Source organism: Rhododendron vialii, chromosome 1a, assembly GCF_030253575.1.
Source record: "Rhododendron vialii isolate Sample 1 chromosome 1a, ASM3025357v1".
In the NCBI taxonomy this organism is placed as follows: Eukaryota; Viridiplantae; Streptophyta; class Magnoliopsida; order Ericales; family Ericaceae; genus Rhododendron; species Rhododendron vialii.
The window spans coordinates 30,288,326-30,306,662 of NC_080557.1; the positions used below are offsets into that span (position 1 = coordinate 30,288,326).

The 18,337-nt window shown below is 38.2% G+C and overlaps 1 protein-coding gene and 1 long non-coding RNA gene across 4 annotated transcripts; one reads left to right on the forward strand and one right to left on the reverse strand.

The window, feature by feature from the left end:
* Window positions 1-521: 521 nt before the first annotated feature.
* Window positions 522-1,627, forward strand: LOC131324210 (uncharacterized). Its single transcript, XR_009199262.1, has 2 exons — window positions 522-1,409; window positions 1,453-1,627. It is a non-coding gene; the product is annotated as an uncharacterized LOC131324210 (long non-coding RNA).
* LOC131324190 (uncharacterized) lies at window positions 956-13,061 on the reverse strand. 3 transcript variants are annotated; one of them, XM_058356065.1, is made up of 14 exons: window positions 12,679-13,056; window positions 10,910-10,968; window positions 7,153-7,261; window positions 6,711-6,820; window positions 6,470-6,538; window positions 5,328-5,942; window positions 4,138-4,676; window positions 3,950-4,014; window positions 2,993-3,072; window positions 2,707-2,811; window positions 2,473-2,612; window positions 2,272-2,400; window positions 1,856-2,008; window positions 956-1,624 (listed from the first exon to the last, which is right to left on the reverse strand). In XM_058356065.1, exons 1-14 carry the CDS (start codon window positions 12,863-12,865, stop codon window positions 1,477-1,479), a joined length of 2,508 nt encoding a protein of 835 aa, XP_058212048.1. In that variant the 5' UTR covers window positions 12,866-13,056; the 3' UTR covers window positions 956-1,476. The 3 variants fall into 3 exon arrangements, with proteins under 3 accessions (XP_058212048.1, XP_058212041.1, XP_058212033.1); XM_058356058.1 differs by having other exon boundaries at window positions 2,993-3,099; XM_058356050.1 differs by having other exon boundaries at window positions 2,272-2,612; window positions 12,679-13,061.
* Between the last annotated feature and the right edge of the window lie 5,276 nt (window positions 13,062-18,337).

Here is an 18,337-nt window from a genome sequence, read left to right on the forward strand (position 1 = left end):
CTTAGGACGGGGTGCATACTACGCAAGGGGGTGCGGTTTTTCTCTTGCTCGGTCGGTGATTACCCACTCGGGGTGGAGGGGGTGATTGTTGGGTCCACCCCGGTGGGCCTGTTTTTGTTATTGGGCTGGTTTGGCCCAATTAGCTCTCCTTTGTAAATATACTCTTGTATCCCTAGTGTGGTGATGTGTGTGACTGTGAAAAAAGAGAGAGTAGGAGAGACCGAGAGAGAGATTGAGAGGAGAGTTCCATTGTATTGAGAGGAGAGAGTGAGTGATTGTGCAGCAAATCTCACCGTGTAATTTCTCAATATAGTGAAACCCCCCTCCCCGTGGATGTAGGCCGGTTGTTTGGCTGAACCACTTATATCGGTTGTGTTGCTCTTCTTTATTTTCGTGTTTGTGTTTGTTGTGTGGATTGGGGTCGGTCTCGCAACCCAACAAGTTCTACTTGCCGAATTCGCGTTCACCACACCCAATATGTGACCGTCGTGACTTGAATCTACAAACACACATGAAATCCACCGAAGGACTTTGTATTACCTATGAATCCTCCTCTGGGCTCTCTCAAATATGTTTAAAACAATATTGAAACCTCTAAGAGATTGATTTTGCGCTCAATGATCCATAGATTGTAATTGTACTCCAAGATACAAGGCAAAGAGCACTCTAGGGTGTTTCCATGCTTCAAACCCTCAAAATGCTCAAATGTATTGACCTAGTTGATACGTTTATATACTACTTTTGTGCGAGCAGAAGTTGATTGAGCCACTCGTCGAGCAACTTGATTCCAGTACAATTGGCTGGACAATGAGCCAAAAAGTTGCTCGAGCCACTTTGGAAAATCAAAATGATATTGGCTTGATACTTCTTGATGCCCCAGAACCTGATGTAACTATGCTATCGCACTTAGACACTCAATACGTATTCGAAATGATTCCTTTCCACATAATCCATATACAAACTCTCTAAAAAGATATGTAAAATAAAATATACTACTGTAACTCAATAACGAGATACAGGAAAATGTGTGTTCTGTGAATGAAATTGCCAACACAAAGGAGCTCGGTTTTTTGGAGCTTACATATTAAAACTTATTACAGATGATGAAAAAGAATAATACAAGACTAGGGACAATATTGGAGAGTTTACAACACTACAACAACCTCATCTTTATCATTTTTGGTCTTACCCTCTCAAAACCCTGATTTTATTTTTTTTGGTGGGGCGGGGGTGAGGAAGGTTGAATACCTATAGTATTTTCTATTTTGCCCCTTCCCTCAGCTATTTGCTGTATCTGAAGATGTATAATGCTAAATACAATTTTTGTGGAAGATTATCCATTTCCTAAAACCAAACCATGCAGTAAGAAGATCTTATATCTAACTGTTTCGGTTGATGAAGTGATAAGGGTATTAATTGGTAGACCATGACAAAAACTCATCTTCCCTCAAGGCTTATGCTGAGGAAATCCGACTTTTATCTTTCTATTCCCGGTCTTGAAAAAGAATCCTGCCGAGTTAAAGCATAGTTCCCATCCAGAGGTTGTTGAGTCTCACCATCCAGAGTAATTGCTTTCGAACAGAGGAAGAGGAAAGAGGAAGTGTATATGCTGACATGCCACAGGCTGCAAACCATTTTATGCACCAAACATGAGAGAGAGAGAGAGAGAGAGAGAGAGTGTGTGTGTGTGTTTCCCCTTCAATGACACTTTAAAGGCTGACATTAGCTTCAAAAAGGCATCTAACACCTAGTAGTTAAAACTTTTGAGCTTTCTAAGCTGAAAAAGCAAGTTATCTGAAAAATTCAAACAAACAGATCCTTAAAGGGCTTTGATTTGGTTATGAAATTATCATACCTGTGCCAAACCCAATAGTTTTCACTGGATTCAAGTGTCCAGCTAATTGCAGCCATTGCTAAGACAGTGAATCCTGCTATTACAAATCCCCAGCGGAAACGTTTTAGAAGCATTTTGATGAGATTCCGGAGCCATGTTTTAACCGCTTGCCACCTGCAATGGATGTACACGTGAAACCAGGAACTTCATCAGAACTAAAATTATGACTGAAATTGAAGTAAAGCACAACATTTCTGTCCACTATTACGCTTAAGCTTTACTCCTCCGCGTTCTATATATTAGTAACCACAATGGAAAGTAGCGTAACCTCAATGGAAATAGATACAGTTCCAGCAGCAGCAATGTTGCATCCATTTTAGCTCACAAAATGTTTAATATATAACTTCTAAACCGACATTCAAGAGGAGACTACTCACCTGTCATGAATATTCAGACGGAGTTCCATCGAAAAGGAAAGAGACCTAAATTTCGTACAGAACTCAATCAACCATGCAATAAGAAGACCTAAAGCCCCAATTGCTATTACAAGGGCAATATTGGTGGACCTGCAAAAAATTAGTGTGGTTAAAGCCCGCCACTTAACATTCATATAAACATGAAGGTATGTGAACCAATACCTGGTCGGTCCAGTTTCGGCCATTAGGGCAGTAATAATTGCTACCACTGTGTGAATTGTCCTCCTAGAAGCTTCACTAATATCAGCTAGGTACACAAAAGTGCTCACCACCGCCATGAAAGAGAGCCAAAAATCCATAAACTGAGAACATGTCAGTCAATGACATCTCACCATAGGGAAACTTAAAACGTAAATCTCTTGATCAGCATGGATCTCAGAAAGGAAAAAAAATTACCTGCAACACATGAAAAGACAATGGGCACCAGGTGCCTACATCACATGCATGATATAATCCACTAGAAATGCCACTAGACATGAAAAGCACCCATTCTGCAAATGCCTGCAAGAATGAATTATTTGTTCTTGATTAGACAAAATAAAACAAAAAGGTCAAAGAATTTTCTAGATTGTGCCAAAACTTTAATTCAAAACTATCACATATCTGCCAAAAAGTGAATACCACAACCACCCTTAAATTTTCGTTAAAAACTTGAACCCAATTATGAAAAAATGAACATTACCTTCTGGCGAAGGCACCAATAAGCAGGAAGTACAGCTGCAGCATTTGAAGCAATAAGAGAGATTGATTGCCAGACATGTCCTACACGATTTTTTTTCAGCATTTTTCCTTTAGAAAGATGAAAGAACCATTAACATCACTTGTTATTGCTATGGCTCAATCTGAGTATTGTTTATACAAAGCCAAAACACAGATGAGAGAGATCACGAGCTACAGAGTCTAATTATATGCTGAAAAGACATCAGCCTGTAAAACCGCAGTCCAAACCAGCCGATTACTAATTTCAGAACGAGGAAAACTGCACTCTCAAACTTGGAAACTAGAGCAGAACTTAACAATTGGCCCCAAGTCACCTCAGTTTCGTGTGTGTGTGTGGCTGACTGAGTCCCTTAAGTTATTTTCAAGTTTCAACGATCTGGCTTCATTATTTCTGTTTCAAAGTGACCAAGAAGTAACTGAATCAGGAGTCATCCCCTTCAAAAGCCATAAATCTGCTGTCTGTTGCTTCAAATGCGAGGATAATAATCCATTTATGACTCCTGATGACCTCGGCTGCTCTGTCCGGCCCAATTAATTATTAGGTATCTTTCATCTGATTCATCATGTAGGATTTTTCTATATACGGGGATTCCAAGGCTCTCGCATTTGAATATGAGAGTTGCAAGTATAACTGGCTTGTTTCATTCTCCTCTTTATAGATAAAATCCAATGGCCGTACGCTAGCTCCAGGCCAAACAATATAAATCCTGTGTTCTCCTGTGATTGCTCTGTTTTATGTTCTCGTTTTCCTCACAACTATCACAAAGTGTTTACTTCAACCATCAATTTTATGCCAATTGTAAAAAAAAAGTGAAAAGGTTAAAAGAGATCATGATAGCAACTACAAGCCTAGGCAGACACTTGACCGATGACAGCGAGAATACTGGTTTTGCACAGTAACTACTAATCTAAGCTTTACCTTGATGAGACACAATTTCAACACTACAATCAACGCCTCCATGGTCTCGATCACAAGAGCAGTAACTGAGAAAAAGACATAATCAAAATACACCAAGTTTAGTACTTCAAAGAACTTAGCCATTGTCCTGGTAATGCCATTAGTCTCATCAACAAAATCAAACACTAAAATTAGGTAGAAGACAAAACCTGTATAATGTTAATCCACTTGCATCCAGAACAGACTGACACGTCCCATGAGAAGAGCATCTCCTTGGGCATCTCTCTAGCGAAATAGACATAGTAGTTTGAATTTTCGAAGCACTATCATTCACGTTTAGTTGTCTTAATCCGAAACCCCAGGTCCCACCTCTAACATACAAGATGTAGAAACTAACCATTTTGTCATCTGAATCATACAGCTTAAAAAAAATCGATCCATTGCTGCTGCTTTTTGTGTTTGCATAGAAGTAGTCCCAGCTATCAAACAATGGCAATCCACCGTATCTGGCATATATTTCATAATTTATTTTTGCATCTGAATTTAAGCGGATGTGGAGATTTCCTCCAGCAGCACCATCAGGAATGTCCAGAAGAAAATAGGTCCAAGTGACGTTTAGAGTTCCTTCATATGAGGAGTTGCTTAAAAGGGGCTCCAAAGGGAAATTAGCTAAGTTTGACGATACCCTGCTGCTTATTGGTATATAATAAGATTCGAAAGGGACTGATGGATTCTTCCTGAGAACTGTCTGCAGACAATCATTTCTCAGCTTGTCAATAAATTACTCCTGCGAATAAGTTTCTTCAAGAATTAACGACAAGTACTGAACCAAGGGAATAACTCCTTGGGTTAAGCAGATTTAAAAAAATAAGTAAAATTAAAACCACCAATGGTTTCAAGCCAAATTTTTCGTACAAACAACTGTTCAGTAATTCCAAATAAGCATGAAGATATAATCTCCTGGTCCTACCACATACTAAGCCATAACAACTCTCTTTCATCTCTGCCTATGGTCAATCTCTATAGCCACCATGCACACAAGAAAATTATCCAACTTGGTGGATACAAAATAAGGCTGCATTTGTTTCAACTTATTTGCAGCTTATCTAGCTTACAATTTGAATTCACGAGCTTTAGTTTATTAATCGTCTTTTCAGCTTTCAAAAACTCAAAAAGTCTCAATAAAAAATTAACTTTTAAAAAGTTGGGTTTAAGATGATTTTTTTTTATCTTTCTAAAGGTGGACTTTGTTAAAGCTAAGTTGGACTACTTTTTTAAGTGGTGAAAAATGAAACCAAACCCAAAATCAGAGCAATTCAAGTTTTGGAAGTAGAAGAAGTAGCACCACAAATCGACCAAAAAAAAAAAACCGAGATCAATAAAGTTATTGATATCCCACCTGCAGCAGGTATTTTTCCCATTTACAGTTCAATCCAGCTTTCTCCTCAGGACACTGAAGCACTTGCAAATCCAAAGAATAGCATACATTTCCATTCAAGTCATTAAGCCCTCCAATTTTGGTCGACATACCAACAAGATGAATTCCAATATACCAGCGACCAACTTTTGGTGAGCGTATAACCAACGGGGCTTCACTGATATTGGCAGAAACATCATGCAAATTGGCCAGTGGTAATGTACCATGGCGTGCATAACACATCAACATAATTCCAGTACCATTTTCAGCAGCGCCATTGGAAAAACCTGACTCAATGAATCTCACATTTGAAGCCATAATAGTTAATTGTTCTGATATTCCCAGTACATCCAAGTAGTAAATCTTTGGTTCTCTTATTCGGTGGCAAAAATTCAAATTGGAATTGATGCAAGAGACCACATTTTCTGCTGTTTGGCTGTACAAAGTAGGATCCGTACGATTTTCTGTTATATTGTAGCTATAAACGCATGAAAGTGGGTCAACCGTTTGGTTGCAATATTGGCCATACACCAATGGGGATTTGCATCCTTCCACACTTATGTTGCCCCTGAAAGAGTAAGCTGGGCCTCTATTAATCTGCAATAAATAAGTTTCACGGAATTTGAACCATGTCACTTCATAGAGAAAAAAGGAAAAGAACAGAAACAGCTTTATTTTTTTGAGGAGCATAAATATTGAGGGAAAGAAACGGTACTTCTTTTGGTTTTGGTAACTACACAACCTTTTATCAACAAAAAACAAATTCTCTTCTCCTTTACACAAAAGTGAACAGGATGTTTTTGGAACCATTTGTGCAAGTCCTTTCGTCCTCTATGAAATACCTTATCGAGTCTCCAAAAAAATATCATAATAAATCAGCGACTTTAAATTGTTTCCAGTAGAAATCTGATAGTGAACCAACTTCTCTAGAAATGTATTTTTCACTTCTAACAAATATTATTGTAGTGTCTCTGGCACAACTACAAGAGCCTGCTATAACAATCAAACAAGCGTTTTAACACTTATCTGACGCAACAAAATAAAGTAAGTGGATGAAGCATTACTAACTTATACGATATTAAGTGAATAGATTGAGCATCAATTTTGTAAAGAATAGGGAGTACCATCTTTGATTGCGTCCTCGTAGGTCCAATGCCATTAAATAGACCCCAATACCAGATTCCTGGAGAGATCTGTTCAAAAACTTCGTCAAACTCAGCTAACTGACCAGATTATTGATATACAAAAAAAATTAAGGAAAGCACTTCTCCAACATTCCATGCACCAAAATGGTACATACACCCTCCAGGATAACGTAAAAAGAAAATTATTCATGAGACAAATACAAACAATTTGAACATAAACCTGCTCATTCGTCAGTTTCAAAGATACGTTTTTCTGCATGGGATAGCACAGCTCTGCATTCTGAAACCCTTGTATGTCTCCAATTGATCCATTTGATAAAGGATTAAAAACTGCATCCACAAGAGAGTGACATCGTATACAGTTTGACTGGTAACTTGAAGATAAGAATGCAAAAGAAATCAAAAAAGAGAAAAATGGAGAGAAGAATAAATCTCAATTGGTCTAAAAGGATAACCAGAAGTCAAAAGTAAAAAACAAATAAAAATTCTTCGTGCATGGCCACCAACATAAAGACTGTTAATTAAGACTGATTCCCAATTCCAAAAAGTAAGACAGTTCAGGCGGGTTTCAACAGTGATGCAACTTCATTTGAAAACTCAATTGACAGAGACAAGGGAAGGTACAGGCTCTATTTAAAGAACTTTATCTGTGTAGCCTTTACCTAAACCTGTCAAAGAAGAGTTATAAGCATCTGGTAGTGGTGGGCTGCCTTCTCGTAGGCATATCATCGGCAGCCTGCTTGTCGGAACATCTTTAATGCTGTCAGGATTCTGCAAGAAATAGAGGAAAGAATATGAGAAGTGAAAATAATTGAACTAAAAAACCAAAATCATGTACTGCTTCATATGTTAAGGCTGTGTTTCGATCAAGGATTCATGAAGAGAAAGGAGATAAGCAGATAATGTCAATAAATTACATCTATTTCTTTGGTTTCCCTATCATTTTCTGTAGACATCTCAATCTGGGCTTCCAGATTAGTTTACTTATAGTATTTGATTCCCCGATGATGAATTGGATCAGGAACACCCCGGAAATGATAAGTGCTTGAGATTTGAGTGTTTGAAAAACCCTTTAACCTAAGCCACTTCAAAAGCCAAAAACCCTACTGGCACGCGCTGATTTGAAGCCTGAGCGCATAGATCAACTGTCCTGTCCAAATTCGATCAACAAGCATCGATTCACTCGTCCACTTCTACTTCCATCCCCGCCAATGGACCGTCCGTCCATTCCTCCAATCAGGTTCCTTAAGTTTACTTGTCTACTTTGCTAGTATGCTTTGTTCTGGATTGCCTTGAGGGGTGTCTAGAATTCTTTGACATTACTTGTACCAAGTCGATGGTGTTTCAAGTGCCGTCAAAGATGGGCTACTGTAGACACCTCAATCTGGGCTTCCAAATTAGTTTACTAATGGTATTTGATTCCTCGATGATGAATTGGATCAAGAACACCCCGGGAATGATAAGTGCTTGAGCCTTGAGTGTTTGAAAAACCCTTGAACCTAACCCAATCCTAAGTCACTTCAAAAGCCAAAAACCCTAATGGCACGCGCTGATTTGAAGCCTATGCGCGTAGATCAGCTTGACAGGTGTTGGTCAATGGTCAAAGCTTGACCGTTGACCAACGCATGAGTAGGTGGTACACGCGCGCGCTGCTCCGACACCCGCGCGCGCTTGTCAAACTGCCAGGTGGTGGTCAACAGTCAAAGTTTGACCGTTGACCCTCGCACACTAGGGCACAACCCTCGCGCGCCGGAGCGCAATGCCAATCTCCACCAACTTTTCTTAAGGAGGAAACTTGGCCTCCAATGCAACCTCAGCCAGCCTCGTGGACTGGCTGAACTCCTCTCTTTGCAGCTCCAACCTACCTCCATCTCTCCCTATATATACCCCCATGGTTCTTTCATTCAAAGGGTTACCAAATAACATTTTCCAAAAGGGTTACAAACTTCCAAGCTTCCAAAGGGTTACAATAATTCAAAAGAGTAAGCACACAAGCTCTAGTGCTTTTCATCCAATTTCACATTCCTCAAAATACTCAAACAAACACCTCAATCAACTTCAAACCTCAAAGCTCAAGCACTCTTTCAAACTCAATTTAGTATAGCATACCTACTGTTTTCTGTTCTGATCCCTGAGGGGGGCTGGCAGGGCCAAGGCTAGTAATCAATACCAGTCCTGGTCCTAAAGCTAGCAAGGTTTCAAAAACCGTCATGGTAAGAACCAGCGCGCGACGGTTCCAGTCTCACACACGACACTCCGTGGCCGCGCGCGCAGGACCTCGTGGGGATTGGTTTCCAACTATTTTATGCCTTTTTTCCATATAGATCACTATTACGCATGTTCAGTGTTCTAAAAGAAGGATTTAATCACCGATTAATCGGAAATTTGGCCTAACCGATTAGATTAATGCCTAGAAGGTTGAATTAGTAGGTCAGGAGGTTAATCGGAGTTAGTCGGCGATTAACCGGCGATTAGTCAGTCGGTGTCTAGCGGCGATAAGTCGATTAATCGGTTAATGGGCATTAGTCGGCTATCGGCAATTAATAGGGGTAAAATTTATAATTTTGAAAAATCAAGGGGTGTAACTGTTATATACTCATACCAGTTTAAGGACTTTGAATCACAGTTTTTAGGGCTTATTCAACACCCAGTCATCGATTGATCGATCTCAGAGTCACCTGTCATATCTCTGTGTAAAACACGAGATCTCCGAGTCGCCTATCGCCTCTCTCTCTCTCTCTCAAATTCGAGATCTCCTCACTCCACATCTCCACCGACCTCGAACATTAGTGTTTTTTTTTTTAAAAGCCCATACCCATATTGACGCGTTAGTGATTCTGGAAACAAAGTGTAGTAATATTTTTTATTAAATCTTAACACAAAGTGTAGTATTGTTTGGTGTATATAAATAAAGTTATTATAATTGGTAAGTAACTAATAAATGAACGGTCAATACCCAACACCAGCTGGTGTTATAATCATGTTAACAGTTTTCTGCAAAGGCGAGATTTCTATGTCATATTTGAAAAACAATTGATGTTGTTGGATTGATAGATGAATGTTCAATTTTTTATGAGAGTTGTCATTGGGGAGTATTTGTATATAAATAAATAAAAACCCGACTAATTGCTACAAGCCGATTAATCGGCGATTAATAGGTCTCGAAGCTCGAAGGTGGTCGACCGAGCGACGAACGCCAAGCGACTTTTAGAACATTGCGCATGTTAACAACCAGTTTACTGCTTTCCTTTGTTAGAAATGTTAGCTGTAGTTCAATATGTATTTCTGCTGTTTTGGGGTACCCCTGGGACCTTTCTAAATATGTCTCAAAACCCATAAACGTGTAAACCAAGCACTGGTGTGGTTCAGACCCTCGCGCGCCAGGGCGCCACCCTCGCGCGCTGGAGCGCCTCTGACCAGTGGCTAGCCTTGCACGGGTAGCTTGGCTTTAGGCCATTATTTTGTTCCCACACTGTTTATGAGGTGTTTGGTTAATTTATAGGGCTTTTAGCTTTTAAACTGCTTAGAACTGTGTATATTAACTGCCTATAAACTGTTTGGTTTGCCCTGAGTAAGAACTGGTTCTTCCAGAGCCCAAAATGGGATAAAATTCAACCTGTTAGAAGGATATCAACTCGCGCACGATTGTATGAGTCTGACGCGCGATGGTTGACTTGCATGCACGTAGATCCATGCATGCAAGTTGGCTATGGTCTGTGTTAAATTCAAACAAAGGCGCATTGTTTTGGTATCCAGTCACAGTGTTGGATTTTATCTTATTTATTTTCTAACATTTCATCCATTCATGATATTCCAATATATCCTGCAAACATGTTACAGCTTTAATCCCAGTAAACTGTTCCCCCGCCCCTAATTGGCTAAAGAATTGATTAATCAAACAGAATCACAAACGTTTTCGCAAATGCCTAAATAGAGACCGATCTCCGGATTGAGCGAGAGGGGTGCCTTAAAACCCTTCCCCTCTCGTAACCTGGCTTCCGAACCCAGATATGGTTATGACGGACTGGTGCCTTCACCTTTTTCAAAAATCAAACAGCGCAGCGAGCGTTTCAAGTTCGGTTCCTTGGGTGTTGGACCTTCAAACCCAAGTGGTGACTCTGAATTGAGCGTGTCTACAAAAAAACGCGCTCATCGATCTGCCTTTTTCAGGGCATGCTGCCCACATTTTCCTTTTCCTTTGATAAGTCCATTCACATATCCATCATTCAAAGACAGCCTAAGATGCCGATACAGAGAACTGTTAATTCCCATATGTAAATCACAAAAACTTTCCATGATAAGGAATTTGGCAAATCAATACCAAGGAAGAACTTGAACGCAAGCAAGCAAGAAACATCTATCAAATAATTTTGAGTTAAAATGAACAAGCCCATGAGAGAAATTTGACAGCATACTTACAAGTTCTACATCTGACTCCAAGGCTACAGACATTGAAGAGAACCATGGTGGCAAATCAACTGCAACAAGGCACCCAAAGAAAAACCCAAGGCAATGGGAAATAAATCAACTGATCAATATCTCTAAATATTACGCATCCAGAAAAAAACTTTATAGTAACGGACAAAAGTAGTCCCAATTAGTTCAAAGTGTTGTTTCTGGTTCTATTGAAAACAACAGGACTAAGTGTGAGTTTCGACTGTTTTTTGGCTTATTTTTGTCTCTAATAATTTTCTTAATAAACTAATGCTTAATAAACTAATGCTACACCACCCAGATGTAATTTGAGTTGTGAAAACAGTACCTTTTTTTTACAGCAGAGAACACAATAAATGATAAAGAAGAGGTGGTTCATTAACTAAAATAAGTACATATTTTTTGAATTAAAGGTGATATATTATGAGAGAATGACATGTCTCGTAAAACGAGAAATAAGTACTTAAAAAATAAGAACCTTAACGGAACAGGACCTAAATGATAAAGATCACTAGATATTCTCCGCCTGTCACAAACTAGACATTCTGGTCAGATAAAGATGCCCTAACGGAATTCTCTCCCTTTCTTAGTTTAAAATTCAACATAAGACTTAAACATTGTGTCCGCTAAATTTGCTACGAAAATTCAAAAGCCAAGCATATGGGACTGTTCAATTGGATATCACATCTATAGGAGCAAAGGTCCAGCCAGATGGAAAAATTAAATCACGTTATCACTTAATTGAGTCCAATCAACCATTCCAAGGATCTGTAGAAGAAAGCATCAGAAATGTCTCCCTAAAGAAGAATGGGATTATTCAAATTTTAATCACTACGGATTGACAACAAAGAAAAAATAGGATCTCAAGTAAAAATATTGAAATTTGTGCTTATCATCCGTAGATATTCCAAAAGGAATAACAAATTGTACAAGTGACTTGAAGACCTTTTAGCAAGAAAAACAAGTTGATGCGCATTGCAAAAGCATTGATACAAGGAGTCGATGATATAAACATGACTCATTCATTTTACCAAGTCAAGTCCAACAAGTATTCCACATTAAAGATACCAAGTTTGGTGAAAATTGGAAAGAGTAGTAATTAGTTGGGAAAATGTGACATTTGCCAACAAAACATTTAGTAGGAAACAGTAGTAATATGCCGACTAAATAGAATGAGGAATAGATCATAAACCACACTAGCAGTTCTAAATTTATCGAGAAAGCAACTAGTTGACCACAACCCTTCAATCAAAACACCTCAAACCAAGAAACCCAAAGTAAACGGCCAGGCTTCAGAGGCTCCTCGACTTAACATTTTTTTAAATTCAACAAAACATGTGAAATCGTTCACATAGAATGAATAAATAAATAATAGGAGTAGCAAAACAACAATAAAAAAGGCATAAAATCTAGGCATAAGTCGCATACCAATTTAAGCAATTACCGCTCAACCACGTGACCGATAAATTCAAGAAAAATCATTAAGAAATCAAATCTAGACCTGGGACCATAAAAAGTTGGGGATTCCCAGATATACATACGAACATACTCAAATAGTACATACTTAAGTTTAATACATACTGTATTTCCTTATGAATATATTCTATACATCAATTAAGCAGCTACCAGTTAATCACATAACAAATTCAAGAAAACCCACTAAACATAATTAAATTTTGAGCTCGGCCCATTACTCTGAATAACCCACAACCCAAAAAAATAAAAAATAAAAATCGAGCTGATTAATCAAGTACCTCTGATATAACGCCACTCGAAGGGTTTGAGCTGGGTTTTGGAGTAACTGAAGCTGGAAACAGTGAACGAGTTGTACGGACTACCACTTTCCACCTCGTACGATGAACATTGAGTACGAAGATATTTAAATACGAGAATGAGAAGAAGATTCAGATAAAAACTACCCAGAATCGAATTCTCGGCCATGAGGGATTTTCTTTTCTTTTTTGAAGGTGAGATTCTGGGAAGTGGGAATCGAGAGGGTGCAGAGTACAGAGGTGGATTCTTTCTCGATTGATAAGATAATTTTCTTTTTTTGACAAGAATAAGATAATTTATCGGTCACGTAATCAGAGTCTTTTTTTGTTTATTTTATAGGTTGTTTATGTCTGGGTTTAAGATTGGTAAAGCGACACTTGTTTGTGTTGGGATGGTGGGAGTTGACCTGTGTTCTGTTTTATTCCTCCTGGGGTCTTCTTGAACAAGATTTGCCGCACGCTTGACGCCGATTACATGGAGTATTTTAAAATACTGTAGTACAGTAGTAAGTTTTTATTTTTGGTGATTAAAATGGTGTCCCGAGCCAGATGGTACACACTTCAGATTAATTTTTACAATCTCTCTTCACAACTCACAAATTTAGGCATGTGGGTGGGATTACTAGTTTATGCGCACTTCAAACCAAATTCAAATAAGAACAAAATTTCAAAATTTAAGTTAAGTTCAAAAGAAACGTGGTCTAAAATAACAGAGGAACGCACCCATTTTTAGCGCTGTAAGAAATATTACTGTAATATACTACGTATATATTACAATACTATAGAGTTATCGGACTAGTATCCTCAATCCCAAGTCTGCCCTTGGGTGAAAAATGACTTGATCGTGGGAGGACACTTGTGGCTGTCAAGTGTCAACACCGGTAGTAGTGCCACTAACAATATCCATTTTGTAGAAATCACATGTTATTCAAGAGATGTTTTCAGCTAAAGTGTTTTAATCTTAAAACAGTATGGGGCAAGATATATACAAGGATCCATAAAACTACAATGGGCCAAAGCAAGATTAAACAAACTACGGGAAATGACATGCCGGCCTTATATTTTGAGGAATTCCCAATCGGTTTCGCTTTTAGAGTTTTGTCCTATAGAAATTCTTTATTATATTTGTCTTCCGCATAAGTCCTGGCGCGTGGACTATTGCTGATGTTAGGATAGGAAAATTATCCCATGCGGATGAAATTTTATCTTTTACATTATAAACTTTAAAATATAATATCTTTTAATATATATATATATATATATATATATATTTGTTTTTTGTAAAATTTACATTTTTAAAATCTACTCGACAGGATCTATCAAATAAGATCCATATTGACTATGAAATTATGTGCAGAAAAAATTAATTTTTTGTGGTGTGAATTATACATTTTTGAGGTGTGAATTGTTTTGTTATAAGACAGTGTGAATTGTGTATAAAATGATGTGTAAATTGTGTGTTACGGAGGGTGTGAATTGTGAATTTTCTGTCATAGGGGATGTGAATTGTGTATAGCACAAGTTTAAAGAGTGTGAATTGTTTGTTATATAGGGGGTGTGAATTGTGTACATCACAAGTTTAAAGAGTGTGAATTGTTTGTTATAGAATGTATGAATTATTGTCGATTTTTTTGGTGTGAATTATCTGTTATATTTGTCTGTAATAGGGATATGAATTGTTGTCAATTTTTTAGTGTGAATTTTAGTGTGACTTGTCTGCTATAGAGGGGTGAATTTTTATATATGGGTGTGAATTGTTGTATATGAATGTAAACTATGTACAACATGGGTTATGAATTGTGTACAACAAGAGTTTTAAAGTGGTGTGAATTGTCTATTTTTTTGTGGGTGTGAACTATGTGGTATAGGGGGTGTGAATTGTCTGTTATGGGAGTATGAATTATTATATATAGGTGTAAATTGTGTATAATAAAAGGTGTGAATTGTGTATAATAAGGAATGTGAATTGTCGATTATAGGCATGTGAATTGTGTATTTTGGAAAGTAACAGTGTAGAGGGGGTATGGATTCTGCATTTAAGAGTTGTGAATTATTTTATTTTGGAGAGTGTGAATTGTTCAAAAAGAATAAAAATTATTCATTAAGGGGTGTTCGGACAAATAAGTCAAAATGGCTTATTTTTTGTCCTTATTCAAATTTTTTTCGTATCACTTGGCTTATTGTCATTTTTTGGGGATTATTGCATCCTCACGACAAGAGAAATCTAAAAAGTAAAAAAATTTGACCGAAATCCAATTTTTTTTGAATAAAGACGAAAGTAAATCAATAAGCCAATTTTTTTGTCTTTATTCAAAAAAAATTAGATTTCGGTCAAAAATTTTTACTTTTTAGATTCCTCTTGTCATGAGGATACAATAATCCCCAAAAAAATGACAATAAGCCAAGTGATACGAAATTTTTTTGAATAAGGACAAAAAATAAGCCACTGTGGTTTATTTGTCCGAACGGGCCCTAAGTGGTGTTAATAACTTTTTTTAACATTTACACTTTTAACTTCAACAAATTGCTTCTTCAAAACCGTCGACTTCGAACAGCTTGAACACCCGTCGACTTTGATTTTCATATTTTGAACTAGGGGTGTGCAAAAAAACCGAGACCCGACCCGACCCGAAGGGTTTCGGGCGGGGCCGAACATGTGGTTCGGTCGGGTACGGGTACGATTTTCCAAAAAAATCAGTTTTCGGTTCGGGTCTCGGGGTGCTGTTTTTTCTTACCCGACCCGACCAAAAAGGCAACGAATTCATATAGTTTATTTCGGTTTTGGCCGGACCCGACCGACCCGACCCGGCCAAAACCCGACCCGACCATAACAAAAAAATCGGTCACACGGACGGGTATCCCCCCTCCTTCGGTTCGGGTTCAGGTCTCCAAAAAGTGTTAACCGACTGGTCGGGTTCGGGTTTGGGACCGAACCCGACCCGTCCGACCCGTGCCCACCCCTATTTTGAACCACAAAAAATTGAGGACACCTCTCTCTCTCTGTGTAAACACAAAAAAAGGCAATCAAGGTGGGGCCAAAAGGTCTCAGTTCATCAATCAACAACGAATCCACAGCCGGTGACTTCGACTTCAGTGAGATTGGGATCGAGAACTACGATGACTTCGAAGTCCCCTCAGGGCTGGACCACGACAATGACGGTCAATACTCGCGATTGTCGAAGATCGACGAGAAGGACATCATTAGTTTGGGGGAGAGGTCAGTGAGTTCGTTGAGGGTAGGGGTGGGCACGGGTCGGGCGGGTCGGGTTCGGGGCCGAACCCGACCCGACCAATCGGTTAACACTTTTTGGAGACCTGAACCCGAACCGAAAGAGGGGGATACCCGTCCGTGTGACCGATTTTTTTGGTCGGGTCGGGTCGGGTTTTGGTCGGGTCGGGTCCGACCAAAACCTAAATAAACTATATGAATTCGTTGCCTTTTTTTGTCGGGTTTGGTCGGGTCGGGTCGGGTAAGAAAAAACAGCACCCCGAGACCCGAACAGAAAACTGATTTTTTTGGAAAATCGTACCCGTACCCGACCGAACCACATGTTCGGCCCCGCCCGAAACCCTTCGGGTCGGGTCGGGTTCGTCGGGTCTTGGTTTTTTTGCACACCCCTAGTTGAGGGGAACAGGTGAAGAAGAGAGCGGGGATATTTTGGGCAGATCACTTATAACAGGGTTTGTAACGGCCTTGATTTTTTAAAAATAAAAATTTCGTTATATATTTGAATTTTTTTTATTGTTACTTGAAAATTGCTTTTAAAATTTTTTTTTAATTTCTAATAATCCGTCATAATTAAATTTGAAACTTATAAAATTATATCTTTTCGTCCCGGACAATTTAGTTCTTTTTTAAAGACAAGTATGCTTGTAGAAGCACTTGTATATTTTCCTAGCAAGTTAAATAAAATCTTTAAATTATATTTCTTGGCTAAAAATCCTACTTGGCAAGTAGAATTAGTTTCCAACCGATTAGTTAGAGAAACCTAAGTACCCATTTAACCTAGTTACATTCTCCTAACCCTAGATGAACCTAATGAACCTTTCTATACCTTAGTTGAACCTTTTCAACCCTAGACTAGGAAATCATTTCACTTTCTTGACTAGTTATTTCAAGACTTTATTGCTCATCATTACTTCTTCTAAAAATACCTTTTCTCATCATTATCTATTTACCCATTGAATGATAGTTTGTAGGGTAATTTTTATCATTTGAGTAATAGAAAAAAGACTTTTGTCTAGAAAATAATACTACCATGGACTTCTCTAATCAAGACCAAGTTTGTTCTTCCAAACAACCATAATTATGTATTGTCACATCAAGAAGGCCATAACTCATCATCATATCTTTTTCTTCCATAAGTAATAGCCTTGAACCTATTATTGACCTATAAGTAGCCTTTCCTATATATATATATATATATATATATATATATATATATATATATATATATATATATATATATAATAGCCTACCCTAATCATGACTATGTACATATATACACTTTCTACGAAAAGTATTAACCATTGGACAATGTTTTTGTTATTGAAAGTCTTACCATAATCATTACCCTTTCCATAGGCTTAGCAAGACTACTTATACCTAAGTACACATGGCTATATGTAAATGAGCCTACCATAATCATATCTATATACATATATAGCCTTTCTAGAAAAGCCTTAACTATTGGACAATAGATTATACTTGAAAGCTTACCTTTAATCATTACCTTTCCTTAGACCTAATAGGACTACTTAGGCCTAAGTATACCTAGCTATATGTATAGATATATGTATGTATACTTTCTAGAAAATGTATTAACTATTGGGCAATGACTAGCATTGAAAGCCTTAACCATGATCATTACTCTTTCTCCTAGACTTATAAGGCTACTTAGACCTAAACATACTTAGTATTACACACACACAACCACACACACATATATATAGATACATAGTCCTAGGAAGAGAGAGAGAGAGAGAGAGAGAGAGAGAGGTGTGTGCATGTGTTTGTACACTCCCACAAGCTACCACTTAGCCTCAAGCCTAATTATTATATGACATTCCATTCCTAGACTACTTCAAGCACACAATCTAGCCTTTAATCATCCTAGAACGTAGCCCTTAATGACCCTAGATTTTGACTACAACATAGACCTAGGATTGACTAAACATGGAAAGCTACCTCTTAGACTTGTAAGACTTGCCAACCTAGGTTATAATCATCTAGGATTTCCTTTAAGCCTTAGAAAATCTTCATGGTTACTTAGCCTTACACCTAGGATGGATTGACAAGGCTTTGGCATGATTAAAGCCAAGATTTGACAACACAATGGAGCAAATCCATGAGAGAAAGAGAGAGAGAGAGGGCCGGCCAATGGAGGGGAGAGCGAGCCAAGTTTTTTGCTATAAATAGGACCCCCCCTCATGCCATTCAACTCACACTTTTCATCCTTCAACTTCTCTCTCTAGAATTCTTGTGTTCTTACTTGTTCTTCCTTTGTTCTTGAGTTCTTCAAGAAACTCATCTAAGACCACCACTAAACCACCACTCGACCACTCTTTCGATCCAAAAAGATTAGTAGTTTAGTCAAGAATTAATTTCGGGAGAAACTTTTTCTCTTTCGAAACTATCGGA